At 42.5% G+C, this 26,045-nt stretch overlaps 2 protein-coding genes and 1 long non-coding RNA gene across 5 annotated transcripts in view; 2 read left to right on the top strand and 1 right to left on the bottom strand.

Moving 5' to 3' along the window:
* C7H10orf143 (chromosome 7 C10orf143 homolog) overlaps positions 1-5,554 on the bottom strand; it is a 46,550-nt gene extending 40,996 nt beyond the window's left edge. For all 3 annotated transcript variants that reach the window (XR_004001260.1, XM_030569501.1, XM_030569502.1), the window contains exon 1: positions 5,404-5,554. Coding sequence is in view for 2 of the 3 variants with exons in the window: in XM_030569501.1 (XP_030425361.1) it covers positions 5,404-5,478 (75 nt within the window). In the remaining variant the exon portion in view is untranslated. The remainder of the gene's footprint in view (positions 1-5,403) is intronic.
* Positions 5,555-5,659: 105 nt separating this feature from the next.
* On the top strand, positions 5,660-21,350 carry LOC115654858. Its single transcript, XR_004001291.1, has 2 exons — positions 5,660-6,336; positions 20,669-21,350. It is a non-coding gene; the product is annotated as an uncharacterized LOC115654858 (long non-coding RNA).
* A 2,229-nt stretch (positions 21,351-23,579) lies between these two features.
* Positions 23,580-26,045, top strand: part of GLRX3 (glutaredoxin 3) — a 45,136-nt gene continuing 42,670 nt past the window's right edge. The window contains exon 1 of the mRNA XM_030569858.1: positions 23,580-23,728. Within this exon, the coding sequence (XP_030425718.1) occupies positions 23,664-23,728 (65 nt within the window). The 5' untranslated portion in view covers positions 23,580-23,663. The remainder of the gene's footprint in view (positions 23,729-26,045) is intronic.

Genomic DNA, 26,045 nt, shown 5'->3' on the forward strand with positions numbered 1-26,045 from the left:
GGTTCGGAGGGTATTCCCAGTGTCTATAGCTGAAAGACCCTGTAACATATTCCATCTTAAATTTACAAAGATAATTTTTACTGTTTTTTCTTTCTTTAATTAAAAGTTTTTCTTGTTTAAGAACCTGATTGTTTTTTTTTTATTCTGGTGTGAGATCCCAGGGGACAGGGTCTGGATTCACCAGGGAATTGGTGGAGAGAAAGGAGGGAAGGGGGAGAGAAAGGTTAATTTCTCTCTGTGATAATATTACTTTCTCTCTCAGGGAGAGTCTGGGAGGGGGAAAGAGAAGGAGGGGGAAGGTGAATTTTCCTCTCTGTTTTGAGATTCAAGGAGTTTGAATCACAGTGATCTTCCAGGGTAACCCAGGGAGGGGAAGCCTGGGAGAGGCAACGGTGAGGGAAAGGGTTTACTTTCTTTGTGTTAAGATCCAGAGGGTCTGGGTCTTGGGGTCTCCTGGGCAAGGTTTTGGGGGGGGACCAGAGTGTAGCAGGCACTGGAATTCCTGGTTGGTGGCAGCGCTACAAGTACTAAGCTGGTAATTGAGCTTAGAGGATTTCATGCTGGTACCCCATCTTTTGGACGCTAAGGTTCAGAGTGGGAATTATACCATGACAACAATACTCTGCAAATTATAAAACAAGACCAGTTTCCCAGCATTAATACTAGTGGTAATCTTCTATTCTTAGTTTAAGTCTAAAACAGAAACCAGGTTTCACTTCCTTGGCTTATAGAACACCTGTGCTGCAATCATGAGTGGCTCCTAATTTTCTCCTTTAGAGGAAAACTCTCCTTTCGGATTGTGACTAGTAATTTGCTCTCTAGATGCAAGGCTCTCTTACAGGAAAGAGAGAGCAGAATATTCAAGTTGGGATCTGGCATGTGGATCTGAGAGGATAATTTTATCTCCTCTCTGAAAAATGGTCTCTCTAACTTATTTGTCACTGCACATGGACAAACTACAATGCCTGAGCCAGGACAAGTCATTATCTGGCTGTGTAACCTCAAAAAGGAACAAAAAAAAGTTCTTTCTTTCTTATGCATTCTACTCACTTATAGTCAGACAGGGTTTGAAAGCAAGAGGTCACTAACAGACTTTTATTTTCTTACCCGTAAATGGTATTTCTCTGATGGACAAGGTTAGCCTTTAACTAGATAGGTTTTTGCTCATGTCACACTCAAACAGGCATGGTAAAACAATGGAGTAAGAGCATATGAGCACCAACACAAGTTGTCTTGAGACTCCTGTTAATTTCCCCAAAGTGAATGCCCTGGCACTCACTATAAAGAAAAATGCTTACAAGCTAGGAGGTGAGAGACACCTTCTTGGAATGAATTTGGTTAGAGAAATGAACTCATTCAAGCTTAAAACTTTTATCCTGAGAATGCAACAATAAACTCCTAACAGACTCTCTGCGTGAGACATTTCAGAAGTAGGACAGTAGCAAGTGAATACTGTTAGTATTGCCAACTGGTAATAAGGCAGAATACCAACTAAAGTGTGGTTATTTGTTCATCAATACCATTTAGGCTGTGTCTACACTGCCACTTTCAGCACTAAAACTTTAGTTGTGCAGGGGTGTGCAACTCCTCCCAAGCAATAAAAGTTATAACACTGAAAAGCACTAGTATAGACAACGCTTTATCGCCAGGAGCCAATAAAGCTCATTCAGGGTGGGGTTTTTTTATTGCTGGGAGAGCTCTCCCCTGGCGATAAAGCATTTATCCTGCCCATGTCACAGTGCTGCCACCATCGGCAACATGGCTGCCAGAAGTATATCATCCTATGGACATTTACAGAGGATGTATCTAAATGGTCTGTGTGCCTGTTTAGTGTATGTTTTAGTGACTGGAAGGTTTTGCACATCCAAATATGTTAGCACTGTGGAAGCAGCTGTGTTAACGTACATCATAGTCATGTGTAGGTTAATACACTATGACTCTTGGCTTATGACAGATGTTAACCTGGGACTGGGGGATGTGCAGCCATTGGTTCCCATCCTATGGGTTTAACAACCACTTCTGTAACACATACGGGATGGTTCATGGCTTGTGGGTGCAGCTGTGAATGATGGTTGAGTGGGAGATACGAGTCTAGCCAATACTTGTATCAATTGTTCTTCCCAGGGTCTTGATTCATAAAGATGGCAAGCCTCAAAATGGTACGAGCGCTTACGTAGAGACATGTGCTAGTGAGGTAGCAGTTGGTAATCTGGAAGATGACTTTTGTTTTACAGCAGTAATACTCAGACTGAGGCTCATGAGCTGCAAGTGGCTCTTTAATGTATCTCCTGTGGCTCTACGCAGCACGTGAGTTAATTATTAACCAATCGGGATGTGTTTACTACGTTATTAACCAATTGTAGCTGATAAAATAATGTTTGGTCAGTCATTTTGCTGCGATAATTTTATTTATTTATTTATTTTTATTATGTGTGTATGAATTCACACTACTGCGGTCCTTTGGGTAACGCTGATTGCTAATTTGGCTCCTGAACCACTGAGGTCTGAGTATGACTGTTCTACAGTATGCCCTGTTGCATTCCTCTGACTGTAGGGTGCTATGTATCTGCATCAACATCCATCATCTGGGTGGCAAACTATGTCCTTTTTCTTAACTGCTAAAGATTATTCGCTAATGTTTAGGCTGATGAGCAGTCATGGATCCTGACATTCATTTGCAAGACAAATTAACCGAGCTAACTACTCCTAACTTTCACTACCAAAAAGGAGAGGAGAATAAGAACCATTGCATGTTCCTCCCACCATGAGAAGTGTTGTTTAAAGCAATATTATATGCTGGCTGCTTGGTAGGAATGTGCTACAGGCAGGGCTTTGGAGCTGTGCTCTGGCTCTGGAGCAAACTCCAGGCAAAAACCTACAGCTCCACTGCTCCGGAGCTGCTCCGCACTCCAGCTCCAGGCTCCGCTCCAAAGCCCTGGCTACAGGTCTGCAAAATTTTGTATACTGCTCTAATACTAATAGCATGCCTTCCCACTGATACATGACATAACACATGGATTTCTAGTACAGGAGGCAATAATTGGTTATGATGTATCATTTCCATTGTGCAGTTGACTTGCATCCTGAGAGAACTATGGGACTTAATTGCCTACACAGCCAGGAGAGTCACACATCCCCAATCCCAGTTGTCTTCATGGCTGACCTGTGTGCTGCCCTCCCATTCTACAGGTCTCAGACAGTTTATTTGCTGGATATTTATGAGCTAGTGTTATAGGCAACATATAGGCTCTAGGAAGGAGCTATGAGCCACTGTTCTGATTCAACTGGTACAGTTTTCTCCACTCAAGGCCCATGTCTTAGGTGATTTACAATCAGTGTTATGTGGTGCAATGTCTACTTGGCTCAGTTGGAGGGATGGCCAGTTCTTAATCAACATCTGTATGGTGATTTATTGATAGCTTTTTACTTTTTTGGCTTCACCACAGAATGATTATCAATGTTCATTAATATCCCTTAGCAGAATTGTGCGATACTGATTACTGCCTGTAACTGCACACGCTGGGACATGAGCAGAGGTTCAGAACTCCTCCAATCAGCAAATATCAGTTTGTTAGGCCTGTTTCTTTCCTTAATGATAATTTTCTCACGGTGAGCCTATTAAGTTGCTTTTGGGCTTGGGATCATAATGACTTATAAAATTAAGCTGGAGGTAAAAATTATGTTTGCTTCTTCACTGAATAGGTTCCACTAACTCAGAAGTGGTGGTTGGGTAGCTTGTATGTAATGGAAAAGGAGGACGACAGAGGTCATGACAGATTTTACCAGTTTTCTTATTGAAAAGGTCAGCACGATCTTGCAAATATAGAGGAAAATGTACTTTCTAACTATGAAAATAGTTAAGCACTGGAAGCTTGTGGAATCCTCATCCTTAAGTGTTTGTCCAACCAAACCATCACTGTACTTGTGAAAGTAAACACATAATTCAATTTTAACTTTAATTTTGCTAACAACAAATAAATACTTCAATACTTTAGCTAGGGCTAAATTCTGCATGAAGGCATTGGTGTGGAAGGTTATGCAGGGTTGGGCCTCTAGAGAGTTCAGTAATATTTCAGTACTAACGCTAGGGGGCTAACAGCCAAAACTCCAGCCAAATAAACTCAAATTTCAATAGTTAATGGCATATAATTCAGAAAGTTCACCACTCATTAACCTTTTAACCTAAGACACTACATTTTTAATTGTTAGTAACTTAGTTTATATGAAACCTATCCAAAGCCTATTACATTTGGAGGAAAGCCCCAAATTAACTTTAATGGATCACTCAAACCATATAGTGCTTTTACTTAAACAATGAAAAATTTCATTTATAACAAAATGAATGAGACTTTTCCACTGCTTCTCCTGCAGGGTCTTGAGAGCAAAATACCCACAATCCTTTAATTTCTCTCATATCAATAGCTACTCAAGGTTAAGCAACAACTAACAATTAGAACTGTATTATAACAAAAATACTCATTTAATTTCTAGAGAACCCACCCATTACTGTACATGCACTATCACAAAAACTTTCTTTGTAGGGCTTCTCTTGAGTAAAGGACTCAAACCTGCAGTTTTTACACAGACAAATTGCTTCTTGTTGATTTGTGCTCCAATCCTGCAAATATGAAGATATGGAATTTGATCACATGAAGCTATGTGAGTAAAGTTACAAGCACAAGTGTCTGTGGGACAAGGGTTGTAACTATGAAATTTGCTTCAGCAAAGATTGCAAGAATGGGCACAGCATATAATTAATATTGGATATAGCAACTTATGCTACATGCATTGTCTTCAGTAGGGTCATCCCTCGGTGGCCATCAAGGGCCAAATGTATGCCAAAGGCCCAACACAAGGGATCAAAACTTGCAGGAAACTTAAAAAGTCCATGGTGGACTAATCCCTAGTATAACTAACTCGTTTCCACAGCTAAAAGAGGTCAATATCATCATCCACATTTTACAGCTGGGGAAACTGAGTCAGGGTACGGGGAAGTGATTTGCCGGAGGTGAAGTTGATACAGCTGACAGCACTACCTTTCATCAATAAAAGTGGGGGGGGGGGGCTTCAAATCTGCGCGGCCGCCGGCGAGCTCTTTGGAAAGGACAAGGCAGGGCTGGGGTAGCACCCAGCACAACTAGGAGTGGTGTAAACGGAAGTAGGGGAGCGCGGGGTTTGCAGTTGCTAGGCGCTTACAGCGCTAGCTCAGTCTCCGGGGCTCCAGCCAGGAGTTAGCGGCTGCGGGCGCCGCTCGGGAATCTGCCGGGCAGCAGCAGAGCGCTGCGGACCTGGCGACGTGCCCTCAGAGCTGCCGGGGCACTGCCCGCCGCCGGAAACCGCGGAGCCCTCGGCGCGGCGGCGACTCGTACGCGTCGTCCTACTCCCTCTGCGTGCGGAACTTACGCGCTCCGGGTCTCCCGGCTCCTGCGGGAGCAGCGCCCCCCGCCGCCGCCGCGTGTGCAGCGCCAGCAGCTCCATGCGGCCCAGTGCCAGCCGCTGGTCTCCCTAGCCCGGCGCTCGCTCCGCAACCAGAGCGCACAACCCCGGCCGTGGCGCGCGGTCTAGGCCCGGGCCGGCAGCGAGTCCTCCTGGGGCGGGCGGCTGGGCGGAGACAGGGCGCGTCGGCCCCGCCTCGCGGGCTAGGGAATCTCTTGATGCAGAGTGAGGACAGGCACAGGCCGTGCACAGACCACCCGCTGGGGACACTGCTCTGCACGTACACGGACGGACAAAGAAACACACTCCAACCCACAGCAGCTGCCCCTCTAGACAGTATCCTTGGCTGGTTTCTGGGGCGGGCTGTGTAGGTGAAACCACTATACTTGTTTCACTCAACTCTTCCCTAAAACATTTTATTCTCAAAGTGCATTGCCATTGAACGTGTGTGTGTGTGTGACCTAGCTCCACACCCACCGGCATCAGCGACATAAAGTTACTTTTAAAATAACCTGAGAAATACTTTTTTGCTTTGTTAAATTACACAAGTGTTGTCCAAGACTGCATTTCTGTACACAGGTACCTGTGTAGCAACAGGCTGTTGAAGTACCACTAGCTACCAGCATTTTAACCACGATGTTGCAGAGGGGTGGTCTACACTACTGTCCCGGCTGCTGCTGTGTCTGGTGGAGTTGTAACATGGTTTGAGATTCATGTTGTTGTAATTTAATCCGAGGCGCGATTATTGCTAATTGAAAAATTTTCCAGATACTGCCGTTTTCCTCCTCCAGTGTTAACCTGCAATATGGAACCTCCCATTCCCTTCCAGCCTGCCGTCTGTAGCTGACTGTCCCATCTGCACAGGAGAGACACAATCCATACCTGCACTCTGATCAGGAGGTATGATGTGGCCTCTTAACATTAATTTCCTCCTTACTGAGATTTCTTTAAAAAGAGGAATATTTAGGGATTTGCATTATGTAGTTAAAGCACAGCAAAAAACTTGGTGAATTACAAAAAATAAAATGAAAAACCTTGGAGCTCGAGACAGAGAACAAAAGACTTTCTAGTCAGAAATCAGGGTGAAAGCAGCCTATGCTGTCTCCTAGGACTTTAACCTTCACCTTATGCCTTGTATTTTATAACACACATGGTTGTTACAGCAGGGTGTAACCTCTAAGCTTATGTTACTGTGAATGCAGCTTCTTATTTTATTCTAAAAGAATTGAAATCTGTATTTTTACTTTGTCAGGAGTTCAACTGCATGCATGTTTTACCAAGAATCATAGTTCTGATCTGGTGACATTTCATCTCCTACTGTATGTTTGTTTGTTTTTCTTCCTGAAAGGAGTTGATGTAGTGTTTTGAATGTAAGTACTTCAAACTGATCTGCTGAACCCTGAAACTAAAGTCTAATGAGAGTCTTGCCATTGACTTAAATGGAAGAAGCATCAGGACCATTGTTCTTTTATTTTCAAAATCACTGGTGTTCCTACAATTCAAAATGCTTTTCTTTCAGTGAGCCTTTTCACAGTTGGTTTATAATGTAGGCCTGGCCTTTTAGGCATTAAAATATAGAACAAGTAGAGGTATTTCATTTTTAAAAGTACATTTTAATGCACATTTCAATATTAATACACATATGCGTTATGATCTATATGATACAAAACAAGTTGAAGTGGAAAATCCTTGGCAACAACTTCATGTTCTTACATATAATTATGTATTTGCTTACAGTAATGAATTACAATGGACACAAATCAGCAAAATTTATCTACTTTGTCACCTCATATATGTGAAATCCAATTTGTTCCCATTGAAGTCAAAGGGAGTTTTCACATTTCTTCAGAGATAGGAAGATTGGACACTGAGGTAGACTCAGCCTACTGTGCCAGAACAGGTACTCCCAGTTAGGCCAATTCAGGAGCAGGACTGGACCTGAGGCTATAAAGAGTCAGAGAGAGACACAATGAGAGGGGACTGGCTAAGAGAGAGAAAACTGCAGGCAGTAGCACAGGTATGGGCAAACTGTGGCCCACAGGCCACATCTGGCCCATCAGACCTTTCAGTACGGTCTTCGAGCTCCTGCTGGGGAGCAGGGTAAGGGGCCAGAATGTTCCCTCTCTGGCTCCTACACATAGGGGCAGCCAGGAGGCTCCGTGCGCTATCCCCATCCCAAGCACAAGCTCTGCAGCTCCCACTGGCTGGGACCAACGGCCAATGGGAGCTGTGGGAGCGGCGCCTGCAGACAGGGCAGCATCCAGAGCCACCTGGAGCCTGCACCCCTGACCTCCACCCGTGCCCCAACCCCTGCCTAAGCCCTGATCCCCCTCCTGCTCTCTGAACCTCTTGGTCCCAGCCTGGAGCACCTTCAGTCCAGAACCCTCTCCCATACTCCAAACCCCTCTGCTCCACCTCCAGCCTGCAGCCGCCTCCCACACCCTGAACCTCTAATTTCTAGCCCCACCCCAGAGCCCACACCCCTAGCCGGAGCCCTCACCCTCCCACACCCCAACTCCCAATTTTGTGAGCATTCATGGCCCGCCATACAATTTCCATAGCCAGATGTGGCCCTCAGGCCAAAATGTTTGCCCACCACTGCAGTAGCAGGACTGCCAAAGTTCCCTAAGAGAGGAGGCAGTGAGAGCCCAAAACGTAAAGGGTGAGCTGAGGAATTGGTTTGTTTAAGTTTGGACAATAAGACTGCCTAAAAGAGACTGAGTATAGCAGCAAGTCCTTAGCAATCTGGGGAGTAACCCTGTCTTGTGACACACTTCCCCTCCCAGGGGACTCTGGCAGTCCTGCACTCCTGCTTTCAGCAGTTTACTAGCTTGCTCCATCTTTCAGCCAATTTCCCCTCAGTTGTACTATGTCTCTACTAGAAATGCTACAGTGGCGTATACTTACAGTGATGGAAGGGATTCTTCCGTTGCTGTAATAAATCCACCTCTCCAAATGGTGGTAGCTAGAATTCTTCTGTCAACCTAGGGCTGTCTACACTGCAGCTTAGGTCAGCTTAACTCTGTAACTTTAAGAGCCCTCCTTAACCCAGTACAAGTAAGGAAGTTAAAGGCTGAACCTGAAATTTCTTTGCAGGGTCTTCAAATACTGTGTGATCTTATATACTATACCATAAATTCTGCAGTAGCTTGGAACAATACATTGAATTAAGGATGGAGTTTCAGGCTTCACTTTGAATTTTCTTGCTTTTGAAGGTATTAAGTCAAACTGGAAATGTTATCTGAAAAGGTTTTGTGTGTGTGGTTTAATGTAAATGGTAGTCTAATTTCTGTGCCTTCAAGCTCTGGTAATGCTGTAACATAAAAGAACAAAATCTATGTGGCAGTATGACTGATGCTGCATAAGTCTGTGGGTTGAAAATAAAAAGGATTATAAATGATTCACTAGGTGTAGAAAATAAGGTAAGAAGACTTATTGGGGGAAAAAAGTAAAAAAGAAGGCACCATAAAAGATATATGACCATCCACCTTGTTTTTTATTTGTAAGGTGTATTTTATTAGCTTATTTTTATCACTAGCAGTAAATGTTTAGTTATCTAGTTACAATGAGACCAAGGTTGTTTCAATCATTAAACAAAATGAAGTCTATAATTACCTATTTTCTAAAGCTAGGAGTAAACTCCAATTTCCACATAATGTTAATGGAAAGATTATTGTAAAATTATACATGTTAATGGTGAGATAAAACAGCAAAGCAAGGGAGTAAAGTCCAGCTTTCTTTTGTGCTTCTGTGTAATTACAGAATGCATCATTGGATAGGAAGAAACATGTTTAGTCTGCTTGGTATTTTTTGAGAACAAGTTTGCCCATCTCCAGTAGGGGCGTATTTAAATAGGATGTGTATCCCAGGTGATACAAAACTGAGCACTAAGGGAAATGACCACAATTTTCAAACCTGGGGGCCTCAAGCCAGGCATCTAAACCCATATTTAGGCATACAAATAAACCATTTGGCATTTAGAGGTTTTAAACACCCACAGTTCCCAGCAACATCACTTCCCTTTTTTTGTTGCATGTTAAGTATGTACTGTCACTCATCATCTTGATATGAGGTACTATGCAGCTGCCTGGCTCTGATCAATAGTATTGTGTGGCTAAAGTCCTCGTGTGGTTTTCAACACAAGGGTTTCACTGACAGTCTGAAGGCATGCTGCAGTAGTTATTCCTTTAACTGGTTTTTGAGTATTTTTGTGCATTTCAGCCTGCTCCATGCTTTTTGATGCACAAGAAGCACATATAACCCACAGACAGCTATACAATTTTTATTAAAAAATAAAAAGTCATCCAATTGTACAACCAGTTGTAGATTTTTTTTTTAATGCACTCGTGTGTGGGAATACCCAAGATCCTTCCTCAAAAGCCCTTGAATTGTGGTAACCTCCCTACTCTTAAGTGTTACGGTTGTATCCACTTTCAAAGTATGTTAGTGTTGACAATGGCCAGAGGAAATAGCTCAAAAATAGTGTGAGACATCAGTTTCTCCAGTGACTGAGTGTTATTCCTCAGCAGTTCTCCAAGATCCTGGCAGCCTTGAGAATAATGGACCTAATAACAAATTTTAACTCATATAACCCTTATATGGCAGCACTATAGACTGCCAGGGCAGCTTATCTATAACAAGATTAGCAATTATATCATACTTTACAAACTTTCAGTTAATTATCACAACAGCCTTATGAGATAGGTAAGTGACAATTATTATTCCCAATTTAAAGATGGAGAAAATGGGAAAAAGAAGTTAAGTCCAAGTCCGTACGAGAAGCAATTATTACAGCCAGGACCTTCTGACTCCTAGTCCTGTGCCTAAACTACCAGGTCACATGTATCTAATCTTGATAAAAATAAGTGATGGTTTTGTGATTAAGGCACTGGATGGGAATTAGGAGATCAGAGTTTAATTTTACATTCTGTGTGATTTTGAGCAAGTCTTTTAACCACTCCATGACTCAGTTTCCTAATATGTAAAATGGGGATAATATTACTCTCACAACAGACGTGTGAGATTAAGCACATACATTCTCACATTCTGGTACAGAAAAATATTTAAATGAAATCTGAGCTGAACAATTTCAAACCTGGGTGCTTAAAATAGGCTCCTAAATAAGTGTCCTGATTTTCAAAGGTGCTGAGCACTCAAACTCTAATGAAAGCTATGGGAACTCACCGCCTATGAAAACAATCAGCCCAATTATTTAGGTACCTCTCTTTAGGCATCCATTTTAGAAAATGTTGGTCTAATTTCCCATTAATGAGAGATCCCAGGACAAAATACTGACCTTACTCAGGCAAAACTGGTGTTGAAGTCAATGGGAGGTTTGACTGTGAAAAGAATTGTGAAAAGTTCAAAATGTGGTTCCTGTTGCAGTAAGGTCAACAGCTATTAAATAACAACAATAAAAATTTGATCGCTGAAAGTTTAAATTTTAAAAATATTATCTCCTTGAAGTATTGACAGCATAGATCCCTACTCTGAGCCATGTCAAAGGTCTTAGCACCTATATTAGAACTTCTGGAAATCATGGACTGACCATTTGGTGTGAAGTTATATAAGGATACATGTTTGCCCCCCAATTCTTCTCAGACCCCAGGCTCCTTCTTCCTTTTATTTCCCCTTGCAGCCACTTCTGTTATTATTCACTGGGGGCAGCCACCTCATCCCTTTAGATGTTGTGCTTCATGGGCAGATTGGCTCATGTGGGCTTCACCCTCAGCAGCAAGTCATGTAAGGTTAGCTTTCCTGTGAAAGCCACAAAGAGAATGTTTTCATTCTTCTGAGAATCTACTGAAACTATTTGCTGCCTTAGTGAGGATATTATCACCTGAGGTCCATTTATACACGACAGAATTGTCTGCTGGGGATGCAGATCATTTGGTGGATGGAGAACAAGAACCACTACAATATTGTTCTTCTTTTTTTACTCATGCTAATATGAGATCTTTTTTGATCTCGCCACTCTATGACTTCAGAAGCTTTCAAGACCTTCTAAGAAGGGTGGTGGAAAATCTGGATATCCAATTCTTGGTAGTTTAGGAAAAGACCCATCAGCTGGTAGCCTATTGATAATTAATAATTTTAACTATTACCCAGGGTCATGGTGAATTCTACACCACTGATAAGTTTTAAATCAAGATTTGATGTCCGTTCTGGCTTTGGAATCTATGAATGTATATCCTAGAGCTACGTAAGAAAGACAGTAAGTGAATGTCTCTTGCAGCTGGCCAGGGATATTGGCTCACTCTTGCATCCACACTAGTCTGATAAAATAGGTCAGATTCTTCAATATGGGTTAAAGCATTTTTATCAGCACTTGCTCCAGAATCATTCATTGTGTTACTTTTTAGCAAGAGGATCAGAACCTGGGAGAGATTTCAAAATCTGTGCCACAAGAAAAGGAAGCAAAGAGTATGGATGCTTTAAGAAACATATCATATTCATAAACAACTATACAACTGTGTTGCAAATTTTCAGGTGTTGTTGGGGAAATATTACTTCTGTTTGTTGACTAGCTTCTCTTATGATTGTAGCACCTTCTAGAGATGGAGAGAGAGAGAATATCAAAGCCTTAGTTTCTGAATGGGAAAAAATACTTTGTAGTGGTGTATTTCACTCATGACACTGCAGTCAACTCAGTTGCAACAGTTACAATGCACTCTTAATTTTGACTGAAGAACGTCACCCTGTCTTTTGAGGTCAAGGTTAAAACAGAGGACATGCTATTGAAAGCCCAAACCTGTTCATTGTCAAAATAGAAGATACTCTTGAGATAATGGACATGTGTGCCTCCGTTCAGTCCTTGAGCCTTTTGCATACCATCTTGAAGAGGAAATCCACTCCATTCGGGTGTAACAGAGGAAGTCCTTTTTCTAGCAATGTAGACAGCTTCTTAAGAAACAGCCTTTCTCCAAACAGAATAGCAATCATGGAAAAGTGAAAGCCGTCATCTTTCACTTTATCCAGAGCATCTTCTAATGAGTAGTAAATTTGATGTGATATCAGTGAGACTACCTGTAAATTGAGAGGATGTCCGCTCCTCCATATTGCCTTAAGGAAATAGTCTCTCCTTTGTTATGGCACTCCACAAGAAGTCCCTCAGCAACACAAAGGCTTTATTTTCTTATTTATCATTCCAAAGAAATAAGCCAGACATCATTCCATAATGGAGTTAAGAAAACAGAAGAGGTACATGAAAAGCTTCAAGTTCTATATGTAAAAAGCGACAAAGAGTCTGGTGGCACCTTATAGACTAACAGAAGTATTGGAGCATAAGCTTTCGTGGGTGAATACCCACTTTGTCAAATGCAAGTTCTATATGAAAAATTTAGTTTGTTTTAACCCTTCCCTAATCCACAAGATTGGTCTGTGGGTCTCAATTTAAAGGTGCTTATTTCCACATTTCTTTCACACCAAGCCATTGAAAAATACTTGAGGATCTGCATGAGCAATGATCGATTCTACAACAGAATACTCCCTTTTGGCCTTTCAGCAGCTCCAAGAGTCTTCACAGAATGCCTGCCAGCCCACTGAAGAAATAAGTCCAGATTCTCAGATGGGGAGAAAAGGGACATTATAGGGACAGAAACGGGGAGTGGCAGAGTGGAGCTCAGTTATGTCTATCATCCACTGATTCCATAAGTTAGAGCAGTCCATTGGCTGTTTTTTAATTCTTGTTGGGGCCAACACACTCTGGTTCTCTGAGTCAGGGAGCTGTAACTAGCTCCCTGTCTCTGCTCTGCTCAGTAAACTCTGTGGCAGGAGAGAATCTGGTCTGTCAAATTATCCATGTGTACTCTACTTTGGTAATTACCTTTTAAGAGCGTGCTCTCTCTCTACAAGGGATCTAGTTGGGCCTACAGATAGTGTGTGTTCTATTCTGTTCTTTAGACCAGAGGATATACCACTGTAATAAACAGATGGTTAAGGGTTAATGTCTCTTTTTCCTGTAAAGGGTTAAGAAGCTCAGTAAACCTGGCTGACACCTGACCAGAGGACCAATAGGGGAACAAGCTACTTTCAAATCTTGGTGGAGGGAAGTCTTTGTTTGTGCTTTTTGTTTGGTTCGTTGTTCGCTCTCGGGACTGAGAGGGACGGGACATCATTCCAGGTTCTCCAAATCTTTCTGACTCAGTCTTTCATGTTTCAAAATTGTAAGTTGTAGCCAGGCAAGGTGGATTAGTCTTATGTTTGTTTTCTCAACTTGTAAATGTGTCTTTTTGCTGGAAGGATTTTTACCTCTGTTTGCTGTAACTTTGAATCTCAGGCTGGGCGGGGGGTCCCTCTAGCCTGTATGAATCCGAGTACCCTGTAAAGCATTTTCCATCCTGATTTTACAGAGATAACTCTTACTTTTTTCTTTCTTTAATTAAAAGCTTTCTTTTTAAGAACCTGATTGATTTTTCTTTGTTTTAAAATGCAAGGGATTGAGTCTGAACTCACCAGGGATTGGTGGGGGGAATGGAGAGGGGAATGGTTAATTCCTCTTTAAGATCCAAGGAGTTTGGTTCTGTGTGAAGCCTCTCAAGGCAACCCAGGTAGGGGAAAGTCTGGGGGGAAAAGGAGGGGGATCGTTAATTTCTCCTTGGTTTAAGAACCAAGGGGTTTAGGTCTGGGTTCCCCAGGGAAGGTTTTGGGGGAACAGAAAGTGTGCCAGACACTAAATTCTGGCTGGTGGCAGCGTACCAGACCTAAGCTGGTAATTAGGCTTAGAAGTATTCATGCATGTCCCCACTTCTTGTACTCTAAAGTTCAAAGTGGGGGAAAAATCCTTGACAACCACAAAAATATCCAAGGACTTAAAAAAAAAAAAAGGCATTTGACATGCATTACAGAAAAATAATCCTAAATCTGGGCAATTCAGTTTTCAGAACATCTGAACATAGTTACTTTCAGAGTATGAATCAAATGCAAATCCATTCCCATCCATCAGCTTTATTTAATTATTTTGAAATCACTCTCCATTACTGCCCCCAGAACTTAACTTACATTTCCCCTATTTATATTCATATATTTATAACAATCGGATCTCCAATGAGAAATACACTTTTGTGATGTGCCTTACTCATCTAAATGTGTCAACACATAGCAGAGGATCCGTTTTTAGAGGGTGCATTAAAAAGGAGTTAGATTAGAAAAGCCTAGTCTGGTTTACAAATCATAGAGAGAGGCTTAAACAATAACTATTTGAAAATATTCAATCAATAGTAATTTCTTGCCATGCATGGATATTTTACTAGACAAAAAAAAGTTTGCTTTGCAAAGGGGTTGTGATAAGAATTGCATCTTTTTGCAGTACAGTAGAAAATTTCAGAAACTACCTGCAGGTTTTATGCATCAACCACAGAGGATGTTAGTGCTGTAAAATGAATAACACAGCATTAACTGCCTACTACTGAGAGGACTGTTTGCCTCAAATTTAAATGGAAACACTGCAATTGTAGATGTATACTGTTCAGTAGCACATGTAGAGGATATATAACTTATAAACAATTTAAATATTGATAGATGTGAACATGGTACAGTACATCATAGGAACAAAGAAGTTAGAAATGGAACCCCTGCAATTATAGTATGTAGTCTTTTCAACAGAGGACATGCTGCATATTTAACCAAAACAAGTACTCTTCCCCCTTCAATCGGTAGTTAAAGCTTATGCTGCATAATGACAGAAATAACAAGGACCTGTGATAATGGTACTAGCCAGCCGCTCAGGTGCCCTTAGGGAATAATGCACCAGTAAAGCTCAGAGTAACAATATCTGTGTATAACAAAAAAAATTCTATATTTTTATATCAGTGCCCTTACTACTATGGATGGCTATTTCATATCTGTGTATAGACTTTTCTTTTTTAATCCATTAAACAGATGTTAATTTCCTTTGGTAAAAAAAGAACACAGCAGATATTTTGGTCAGAGTCTCAGGCAAGCACTAATTCTAAATAATGCTTCTAATAAAGTAAAACTTCAGCAAAGGGATATAGATTTACATCAGTTTTCAGAGGCTGCTGATGCCACCTACAGACTATCAGCTATTTCTACAGCTTCTAAACTCATATAAAGACCTTTGTCTCTGAGGACTATTCTGACACTGACTCAGAGGACTGTGCTCTTTTTGCCTTTAAACAAAATACGCTGTATCCAAAAAGCATTTGCTTTCTCACATTGGGATGTTTTGTGCATGTCTGAGGAACTGAAGGATTTACAACAGTTTTGGAGTTAAAGAAATGGCCTGATGAATTTGTCACATGACATATGTTTTAATGTAAGTTTAACATCTATCTTCATTAAGCACTACTCTGTCTCTGATCTTTATATCACCATGTTCCCTATTTCTGGCAACCCACATAATTTTCTTCATCATTGCACACTTGTTTCCTAGTCTACATCTCTCCACCTAACCTTTCCATGGCCTCCAATCCATCAATGTTGATGACTTCTCTGCCTCCTCTTCCTAAAACTATTCTCCCTCTCCTTCATTGGTTCAATCATTGAATTCCTGTTCTTTAATCTCTCCACTACCCTTAACTCCTTCCACCACAAAATCTGTTCCAATAACCTACAACATCTGCTTCCTCTACTGCATTGCTGAATGCTTATGGAGAAACTCCCATGATCATATGGACTTCCTTGATTTTCAAATTTGTTCTCTCTTCATTTAGAGCCTGATACTAAGACCATTGACAAGAGTGGGCTTTGGATCAGGACCTTAGTTCTGCCATTTTCTTGGTCAAGCAGCACTATTGAAAACCTCATAAATCCTATACCCACAATCTCAGGACCTGTTTTCCACCTTCAACTTCCTCCTATAACTCTTCCTTCCTGTGTTTCACAGAGCCATAAAGATCTGGAATGGATTTTGAGAGGTCATCTAGTCCATCCCATTGTGCTGAGACAGGATCCAATACACCTAGACCATCCCTGACAAGTGTTTGTCTAACCTGTTTTTAAAAACCTCCAGACATGGGGATTCCACAGCCTGCTTTGGAAGACTATTCCAGTGCTTAACTATCCTTATAGTTAGAAAGTATATTTTCCACTGCATGGAAATGTGGATGGAAGCACAGGGATTCCTGGGATGCAAATCGATGCATCACGGGCGTTGGGATAGGACCCAGAATGCCCCGCCCTCCTCACTCCCTTCCCACAAGCCACAGCACCACAATGGGAAGAGGTGCTCTGTGGGGTAGCTGCCTATAATGCACTGCTCCCAATGCTGCTGGAAGTGTTGCACAATGTGACCACACCAGTGTGCTTGCACCTGTCCGTGGGGACATACTGCAGCGCTTTCCCTGCTGCGCTCTACGAAGGCTGGTTTAACTCAAAGTGCTCTACATTTGCAAGTGTAGCCATGCCCTTACAAAACTATTTCTCTGCTTCTGGTTTTTCTCCTTCCACCCAACCCTGCCTCTTCACTTGTCTCTCTGACATCTTATCCTGTAGGTTTTGTCAGGAACTTCAACTTAATGGGTGAAATCCTGACCTCCGTAAAGTCAGTGGGAATTGACTCCCCATTCCCACTGACATTAATGGGGTCAGGATTTCATCTGGTAGTGTAAAGCTGAAAGCCTGCTTTCCCTTCCAGAATCTTCCCACTCTTCTCTTTTTCTGTCAATGTGCACTGCAAGACCATTTCCGCAGTCACTGAAGCTGATGCTCTACCCACACTCAAATATTCTCTTTGATACTTCCCTTTCTCTCACCTTGAACTTCCAGGCTGTGTCAAAATATGGCCTTCTTCCTCCGTAGCCTCTGTCAACAAAGATTTCTTCACTCTGCTGTCATCTCCATTTTGACCGTTGCCACTGTCTTTTCCCTGGCCCCTCTGACATCCACATGGACCCCGTTCCCAGTCCATTTATAGTGTGCCTTCTATGATTACCCTCTTTGCCCATCATCCCCATCATGTCACTAACCTCTCCCATCAGCACCATTTCTCCTTTTCCTCCTCCTCCAGTTCATCCCCCAGCACTCTGGGGGAGTGCCCCCGGCTACCAATCTCTGTGTACCATTCTGTGTACCGTTCCTGATCATGGAGTTGCTGTGGAGATAGGGCAGGATCATGGTCTCACCCCCTTTCCTACCCATCTCTGCCCCTTTTGGGGTATCAAGTTTCCTTTGGGAAGTAATGAGGGAACAGGCTCTAGTACCCGATTACCAACTCCTGCTCTAACCACTGCTCTAACCAAGTACATAACTTGTACTGCCACAGCCTGTTCTGCACCAGTTCTGTTAATACACTGAGGACTTCTGTTTCCAGGATCTGCCAATCATGTGTCTTTCACCACAGCTGAATTTTTTAAATGGACTCCCCGACTGCAATCCTGCCTGTAAGATCTTGCAAGAGGGGAAGGCTCCTTATATGATACACAATGAGGGGGTGATGAGAATGTAAGGTCAAGACCCTAAGTCAAGGAAATAAAGTTGCCAATAAAAGTCAGCTTTTTTTATAAAGAAGTCTTGTTTGTCTTTGAATATGTGTACTCTTTTTGCCCTGTGGTCGGTGATTATTATTTTGTAATGAGCGTGATCCAGGCTTGTACAGTTAGGTAGTCTCACTAGTTCAGAAAATCAAGATGTCTTTTGTGTGTGTGTGAAAACGTTAACAAAAATAGTGTTTTTAATAGGTTTGTATATATGAGTTCCAGATTAGTCCTTAATAAACAGTGTTTTGGAGTAAGACCGTGAATATGTTTCTATTAGTGCTGCATATAATTTACCAGAAATGGAACAGGAAGTAACATGATAGCATTAAAAAAAGTGGAGTTACATAGGAGCCCTTCTTACATCTATATAGTTTTATTTTACATATTTTATCATACAAGTACTGAGAAATAATATTTCTGTGTACAATATAACATTGTATCTGCCTTGAGTTATTGTTAACCATAACATTAAGAATTTCTTCCAGGATTTTTATTTCTTCTCCTCTGTGAACTGGAATTACATGTACCTCTGTCCATTGTGATGTCTTTGTCTGGGGTTGTGTTAGGGAAGTGGTTTCAAGACCTAATAGCCAAAGAAATACATTGTATTTACCTGCTCTACATAAAAATGATGATTCCTTGCTGTGTAGAAAACTAGGATTCTGTCTAATTGTGTTCATTTTTAATGGGAATTGAATATAATAAAATAAAACCTGTGTCTGTCAGGAATATGTTTCAGTGGTTCAAAGGGCACTATAATATCATTATTAGTAAATGTTTGCAATATACAATTCTTTGTAGGCTGAATTATTCATGCTCAGAGAAAAATTAGTAACACAGTCCAGAGTAACTGCCCATTTTAAGAGATTTTGCATCTTTAATTTTTTTATCTCTGAGTTTGATACTGACTCTGTAATTGGCTTCTGTGTGACTTGAGGGGAGTAGTAGATCAGCTGGGAATTATGGGAGGTTTGCCAGATTAATTTGGCCTGCTGCCTGTTGTTCAATCTGGAGCCATTGAAGTCCTGGGTTTCCCTGGGATCATGCTGCCAAGCACTCCATATGGGATGCCCAGAAATATAGCCTAAGTTAGGAAGATTTAGTTCTCCCATGTCTCAATGGGCCTATACATTTTTAACAGCAATTCTTGTTTTTTGCCTACCAAATGAACCTTGAAAAGGTCTTGTGAAGCTTATTAAAGAATGAGGTTTTAAATTCTCTGAAACAGTTGTGGTTGACATAGGAGATTAGGGAGGATATTTATTTTGAGAAGCAACAGCCTTCCTATAACTGTTATGAGGAGATTCATTCCTAAAATTTAACAGCATGGGATTAATTTTCAGTTTTTGAATTAGGTTTAAGATCACTTTAGCCCTCAAATATTTATTCCATCTTGGGGGGATTTAAATTGGGCCACTATTTCAGGTTGAAATCTTCCCCAGATTTGTTTAAATTCAGTATGTAAACTGAACACTAGCCAACTGATAGTTCTACTGGGGAATGAGGGACTTGATTGAATAGTAAACATCAAGAGTTCATTGGACTACAATGCCATTTTATAATCTCACTGCTAACTCATATTCATTTCCAGTAATTTGAAACATGTCATAGTTTCCACAAATGGCCCAATTACGAGATAAAATAGAGAGTCTGTTTGACAGGTTCCATTTGATTAAAAGGGAAAGACATATTTTACCATTAATAAACAGATTTGTTTGTTGGATGGTGTATTTTGGTCTTATAAAGGCCAAAATTATGTCCCAGGCCACTCTACACGGTCAAATGCCTTTTTTTCCCTTTAAAAAAATCCATAAAAGAGCTCAAATCCTGACAGGTGAGTGCTGATGAGCCTGCTGATATAGGGGAAAGGTGCTTGAGTAAGAGTGTAGATGCAATATTCCTTATTTTTTTTTCATTTTCATGAAACCCCATCTCCCTCCCTCCCACCATCTTTCCTCCTCATTTCAAAACAGCACACACCCCACCTGTAATTTTAGAAAACAAACATATTGAGTTTTCATTGCTTTACAGATCCAATGCTACAAAATAAAATATTAGGGAATAAATTAAAAGAGAGTGGTATGGTGGTCCGATTACACAATCCACATTAGACTAGTGTCCTGTGCTTAGGCAGAGGTAGAACAAACAGCAGTAGAGTCAGCACGTGCTATTCATTTACTCAGCTTGTTGGGCTCGGCAAGGGCATGTGGAGTACTTTTTGTTTATCTAAATAGAGATGTCCATTTTATCCTCTTGAGAGATCTCAATGAAACTTTCATAGAGATACTCTGCAATCCTCTCCTGAAGATTTCTAGGGATGGCAGCCTTGTTTCTTTCATGGCAATTGGAGATTGTCCATACCGCTCTACGATGAGTTTGCCTGGCACCATGTCAGTAAACAAGTTAGCAGTATATGGCCACAGGTGGCTTTGGGACACTAGTAGCAGCTGGGTCCTCTGTGACTTTGTCACCCTCAGGAGTGAGATATTATCCAAAATCACCATTACTTGTGAAAACAATGCCAGTATTCTTTATACTTTCTTTATACCCATACCCAGGGAGGGGCACCCAATGTTTATAGCTTTCATGGAACAGAACATCCCCATTCCTCCCTACTAGGCCATACTCACCATGGTTTGAGCTGCAGAGTGGTGCTGTAGTGAGGTGCTCCAAAGCTAAAGTGTCAATAAACATTTCCTATTTATGGGAATAATGTACAGGAGTTTTGAGACTTATCTTTCCTTGATTGTTGTGATTGTAAAACTGATGGTGCATTTGTATATTTTAATCAACAGCTTCTGGCATGATGGTCTTGTTGGGTGCCCTCTCTGTGCCTGCTCAACATCTGACCCTGATCAAGAGGAGAAATAAGAGGTTTAGGGAGGATATGTTCTGCAAGATCCTCCAATTCTTTATAGCTTTGGACTATAAGTGTGGGGTTGGAGAGCCCACCTGAACATGACCATGGAGAAGAACCAAGAATGGAGAGAATGGTTGCTGCAGGAGAGGCAATAGGACTGAGACGCATCAGGAAATACACCAGGACATAATGACTTTGCTCAGGGAATAAACTCAAATGTTGCAGAAGTATTACTGACATACATGCCCAAACTCAGCAAACTTTCCAGTGCTTGGAGAACTCCATAGTTGCACTCCCTATATCCCCCAACATTCCACATGGCACCATGCTGTACCTTCTTATCCCTACCTCTCCATGCTGGACAACAAAAAGAAAAATATCTACACATGTACCGATCTGAAAAAAACCCACAGGTTGGTGTATATGTAATCTACTATACTGTTGTAGCTTTTATATACATGGTCGTAAATGTTCACTATTTACTTCCATTTTCAGTTAGGATTTTATAATTTACTCTGTAAAGTGTTGGTAAAAGTTTTTTAACCTTGTACATGTTTGTTTGCACTTTCATTTTATTTCCTGTGTCTTGGCACACAATAAAGTTCTGTTTTTTGATACTCTGAGCATCTTTATTAGTTTGCAGCAAGCATTACAGAATTCATAGGTGGAAGGCCTACCTCAGCAGCAAAGCTCCACAGCCCTTGTGTATGGCTGTTCAATAGCCCTTGCGTGTGGCTGTTCAATTTCATCAGACAGCTGGTTCACCTTGCTCCTCTGCCCTGGCAACAACTTTTCCCCTTCCTTTCATGTATACGATTCAGTACACAACAAGCAGCTATAACCTTGGGGATATTTTTCTCACTGAGAGCCAGTCTAGTGAGTAACACTGCCAGCATCCCTTCAGTCTACCAAAAGCACAATGAGTAGTCATTCTGCACCTGCGGAACCAGTAGCCGAATCTGTCCTTGGCACCATCAAGGCGACCAGCGTACAGCTGCATGAGCCAAAGGAGCAAGGAGTAGGCTGCAGCCCCCAGAATGACTATTGGCATTTCAACATCACCAATGGTAATCTGCTGGTTGTGGAAGAATGTTCCTGCTTGCAGCTTTTTGAAAAGACCTGTGTTTCTTAAAGATGCAAGCATCACTCACCTTCTGAGTGGCCCACCTCCATATGAGTGAAGTGTCCCCAGTGAACAATTGCACTTGCATAACCTTGGAAAGTATCCCTTTCTGCTGATGTACTCAGTGGCAAGGTGGGCTGGTGCCAGAATAGGGGTATGTGTGCTATCTATCACTGCACTGCAGTTAAGGAGCCCCTTGTTGCAAATTTATCCACTGTTTCTTGCACATTGCCAAGACTTTCAGTCCTGCATAGCAGGATACGTGTCATGGTCTTACGCACTTGGATGACAATCTATGGAACTTCCAACTCCAAACTGATAGTCTAGTGACCAATAACAATCTGCCATTGCAAGCTTCCAGAGTGATTGCCATTTGCTTCTCCACGGTCCAGACAGTTCTCATTTTGGTGCCTCTGTGCTGCAGGTTTGCACACGTATCCAGAAATGTAACTGTGAAAACTGAGGCATTAAAATGTCATTAGTGGAAATATTCTACACAACTTCATGCAGACCAGTGGATCAATTCATTGTTAACATATATTTGAGAGATCTTCTGACCTCAAGCAGGACAAGTGGGAATCATTCCCCAACATCTGGAATCTTGAGAGGTGAATATTTCACTGTATATAAGGAACTGGTATGTACTGTAAATGACAGCATCTTACTTCTTCGGAGGGGCATTGAAACGCATGTTTTGGAGAGAGCGGGACAGATGATGATGAGGGGAGGGGTATAGTGCTGGATTGCAGAAGTGCAGGACTGGAAGGGATCTCAATAGGTAATTTACTCCAGGCACCTGCCCTCAAGGCAGGACTACCTAATAACTAGACCATTCCTGACTGGTGTTTATCTAACCTGTTCTTAAAGAAAACCTCCAATGATGGAGATTCCACAACTTTCCTCAGCAATTTGTTCCAGTGTTTAACCAGCCTGACAGTTAAGAAGTTTTTTCTACTAACCCAAACCCTCCTTGAAATTTAAGTCCATTGCTTCTTGTTCTATCCTCAAATGTTAAGAATAATTTTTCACTCTCCTCTTTATAAGAGCCTTTTACCTATCTGAAAACTGTTATCCTAGCCCCTCTCAATGGTCTCTTCTCCAAACTAAAGAAACTCTATTTTTAATTTTCCCTCAGAGGTCATGTTTTCTAGCCCTTCAATCATTTTGATTGCTCTCCTCGGGACCAGGGGCGGCTCGGCTCCAGGACCCAGCACGCCAAGCGCAGTCCTCCAAAACCGCGGGACCAGCGCGGTCCCTCCGCAGGCAAACCACCGAAGGCAGCCTGCCTGCCTGCCGTGCTTGGGGCGGCAGAAACCCTAGAGCCGCCCCTGCTCCGCACTTTCCCCGTTTGTCCACATCCTGCCTGAAACGCGGCACCCGGACTGGACACAATACTCCAGCTCTGACCCAGCCTGGGTGATGGCGCGTTTCGTGCTGGGCAAACCCTGTGCGCGCTCCGCTTTCCTCTTGTAAAATTCAACAGCTTCACCTTCCCAGGCAGAAAACTGCTGACCTGCCCCTCCCACCACCCGCCTCGCCTTTCCTGGCCCGGCCCGGCCTGGCCTGACTCGGCTCAGCCCCGCGTCGTGGCCGATCGCCCCGCCCCCTCCAGGGACAGCCGCGCTCTGGGCCTTCCTCCCCTACGGGAACGGGTGGACGTTCCCCGCATGCGCAGAGGAAGTGGGGTCGCCGGGTCGCGCAGGCGCGGAGGCAGCGAAGGTGCGCTCGGAGGGAGGGCGGATCGCTCTGCTGACCGGTTGCACGTGCCCCTCTTGGCCGCTGCGCCGGCGACAGACTCGTTCTAGCCATGGCTGCGCTGGCCGAGGTGGGCTCCGCCGGGCACTTCCGGGAGCTGCTGCAGCAGAAGGGCAAGTACGTGCGGCTGGCGCCGGCTGCGCGCGGTATCGTCAGGCCCCCGGGGCTCGGCCCGTCTTGGGGAGGCAGCGGCTTTGTCATCGGGGGAGGCCGAGCCAGGCTGTGGGGAAGGAGGGGGCGGGTGTTGTTCCCTGGGGGAGGCGCGTTCTTTGTGCAGGTTAGGCCTGCCCGGTCCCACGGGGTCACTAACTCTCCCAGGGCGGTGGGGGCGTCCACTAAGAGCGCCTTCTCCCCTGGGGGCGTCATTAATCTCCCCCTCCCCCGCTGCCCTGCCGCCTGTGGTTACTAACCACCCCCACCCCCATTTCCTTGCCCTGCTCCTGTGGGAGATCCACCCCAGCCTCATGCATTCGCCTGGGCATTGGGATACTTGGTTTGCCCTTCCTGGCTCTGAAATTTGGGCAAAACACTTAATTCCACTTTGCCTTTTAGGCCTGGTTTACGCTAGTAGTTTACATTGGTATAGCTACATCTCTCTGGGGTTTGAAAAAAATCAACACTGTCCTAATCTCTGGTGTAGACAGCACTAGATCGACAGAAAAATTCTTCTGTTGACCTGGGCCATGTCTACATTAGACCTTTGAGGAGATCTCCTGTGTAGCAGCTCTGTGCTGACAGGAAAGCATCTCCCGCTGACATAGTGCTGTGCAAACTGGTGTGTCTGCTGGTGTAACTTATGTTGCTCAGAGGGGTGGCTTTTTCACACTTCTGAGCGACAAATTATACTGACAAAAGTGCTAGTGTAGACGTAGCCTTAGCTACTGCCTCTCAGAGAGGTGGATTATCTATGCTGATGTGAGAACCTCTCCAGCTGGTGTAGGTAGTATCTACACTGAAGTGCTACAGTGAGGCAGCTGCACTGCTTTAAATGTAGACATATCCTAAGGCTTGACCTACTCTAGAAAATTAGGTTGGTATAAATGTGTCGCTCAGGGATGTGAAAAATCCACACCCCTGAGTGACGCAGTAAAATTTACCTAGCCCTCTGTGAAGACCGCTTTCAAAGAGCTGGATTATCTATGCAACCAGGAGAATCCCTCCCATCAGTGTAGGCAGCATCTTCACTAAAGTACTGCAGTGGTGTAGTTGTGCTGCTTTAGCATTTTAAGTGTAGACAAGCCCTTAGTTTGCACATCTGTAAAAGGGTCATAATGCTTGCATTCTATTTAAAGGACAGTGTCAACTCCAGTCATATTTCAACCTTATTTCCTTACATTAATAATACCTTTTTGATTACTACACTAAAATAATTTAGAAATCCAGTTTACACTTTTATTTTTGAAGGTTTTTTTGATAACTTTCTTAGATTGGACAAGGAAAATCAGTGAAGTCAGTTTCACTTTTATGTTCCCAGTGCTGCAATGTTTGTAGAGCCCTGTAGATCGGTGGATATCTGCTTTATAGCCGTAGGCATCCACATCTGCAGATCATTTTTGTGGATCAGATTCGGGTACAGATTTTGTATCCGCACAGGGCTCTAAATGTTTGGACTGCTGACATTGCAAGGGAATGATCTTGTGTTTAGAAACAACTGATTTCAAGTTTGCTGCTTTTTTTTTTTAAAATAAAATAAAAGCATTTCTATCTTTTTTGTTTCTGTTAAATTTTTTTTTAAAGAATCTAAACTTTGGGGAAAATTTGATTTTTGTACAGTTGTATGAGATTTTTAGATTGAAGACACAAGAAGTGTGAAAGTGCTGCTGTTCTATGTTATGTTAATAGGTCTTTAAAATTAATCTTAAAATAGAGATGTATACAGTCACACAGTGAACAGGAATCGTACAACTGCGTTGGTGTTTCACAGCCCCAAATAGGTTTTTTCTACGTCTCTGTGCTATGTGAAAACTGTAAAACTTGAGTTTTCAATGAACACTTTCAACTTCAATTCTGGCAGCATATTTACATGTATATTAACAGATTTTTTTCAAGAGCACAAACCTGGAAGATGACTTTTATGAGCAGACCTCTGTGTGTGTGTGTGTGGAGAAAAAGTCAGCCTGTGTGAATAAGTTTGCAGGATTGATGCCTAGCAGTATGTCTGGAATTGTACAAAATAGAAGAAACATGGGACTGGATCCATAAAAGGACTTATGTGCCTAGCTGCCACATTCGGTACCAGAGTCTATAATTTAGATCCTTAGGCCCCTGCTCTGCTGTTGCCTAGCCCTGTAAGTGCTTAAATTCCTTAAGCATCTAAATTTTCATTAGTGCAAATGTGCAAAGCTGTCTAAATCTTGATGCCATCTAGCTTTTGCCAAAACCTGGGTATGATTCAAAATTAGGTGTCGTCGTGTGTCCGTGTCGTCTCCCCGCC

The sequence above is a fragment of the Gopherus evgoodei genome, chromosome 7 (assembly GCF_007399415.2).
Source record: "Gopherus evgoodei ecotype Sinaloan lineage chromosome 7, rGopEvg1_v1.p, whole genome shotgun sequence".
Classification (NCBI taxonomy): domain Eukaryota; kingdom Metazoa; phylum Chordata; order Testudines; family Testudinidae; genus Gopherus; species Gopherus evgoodei.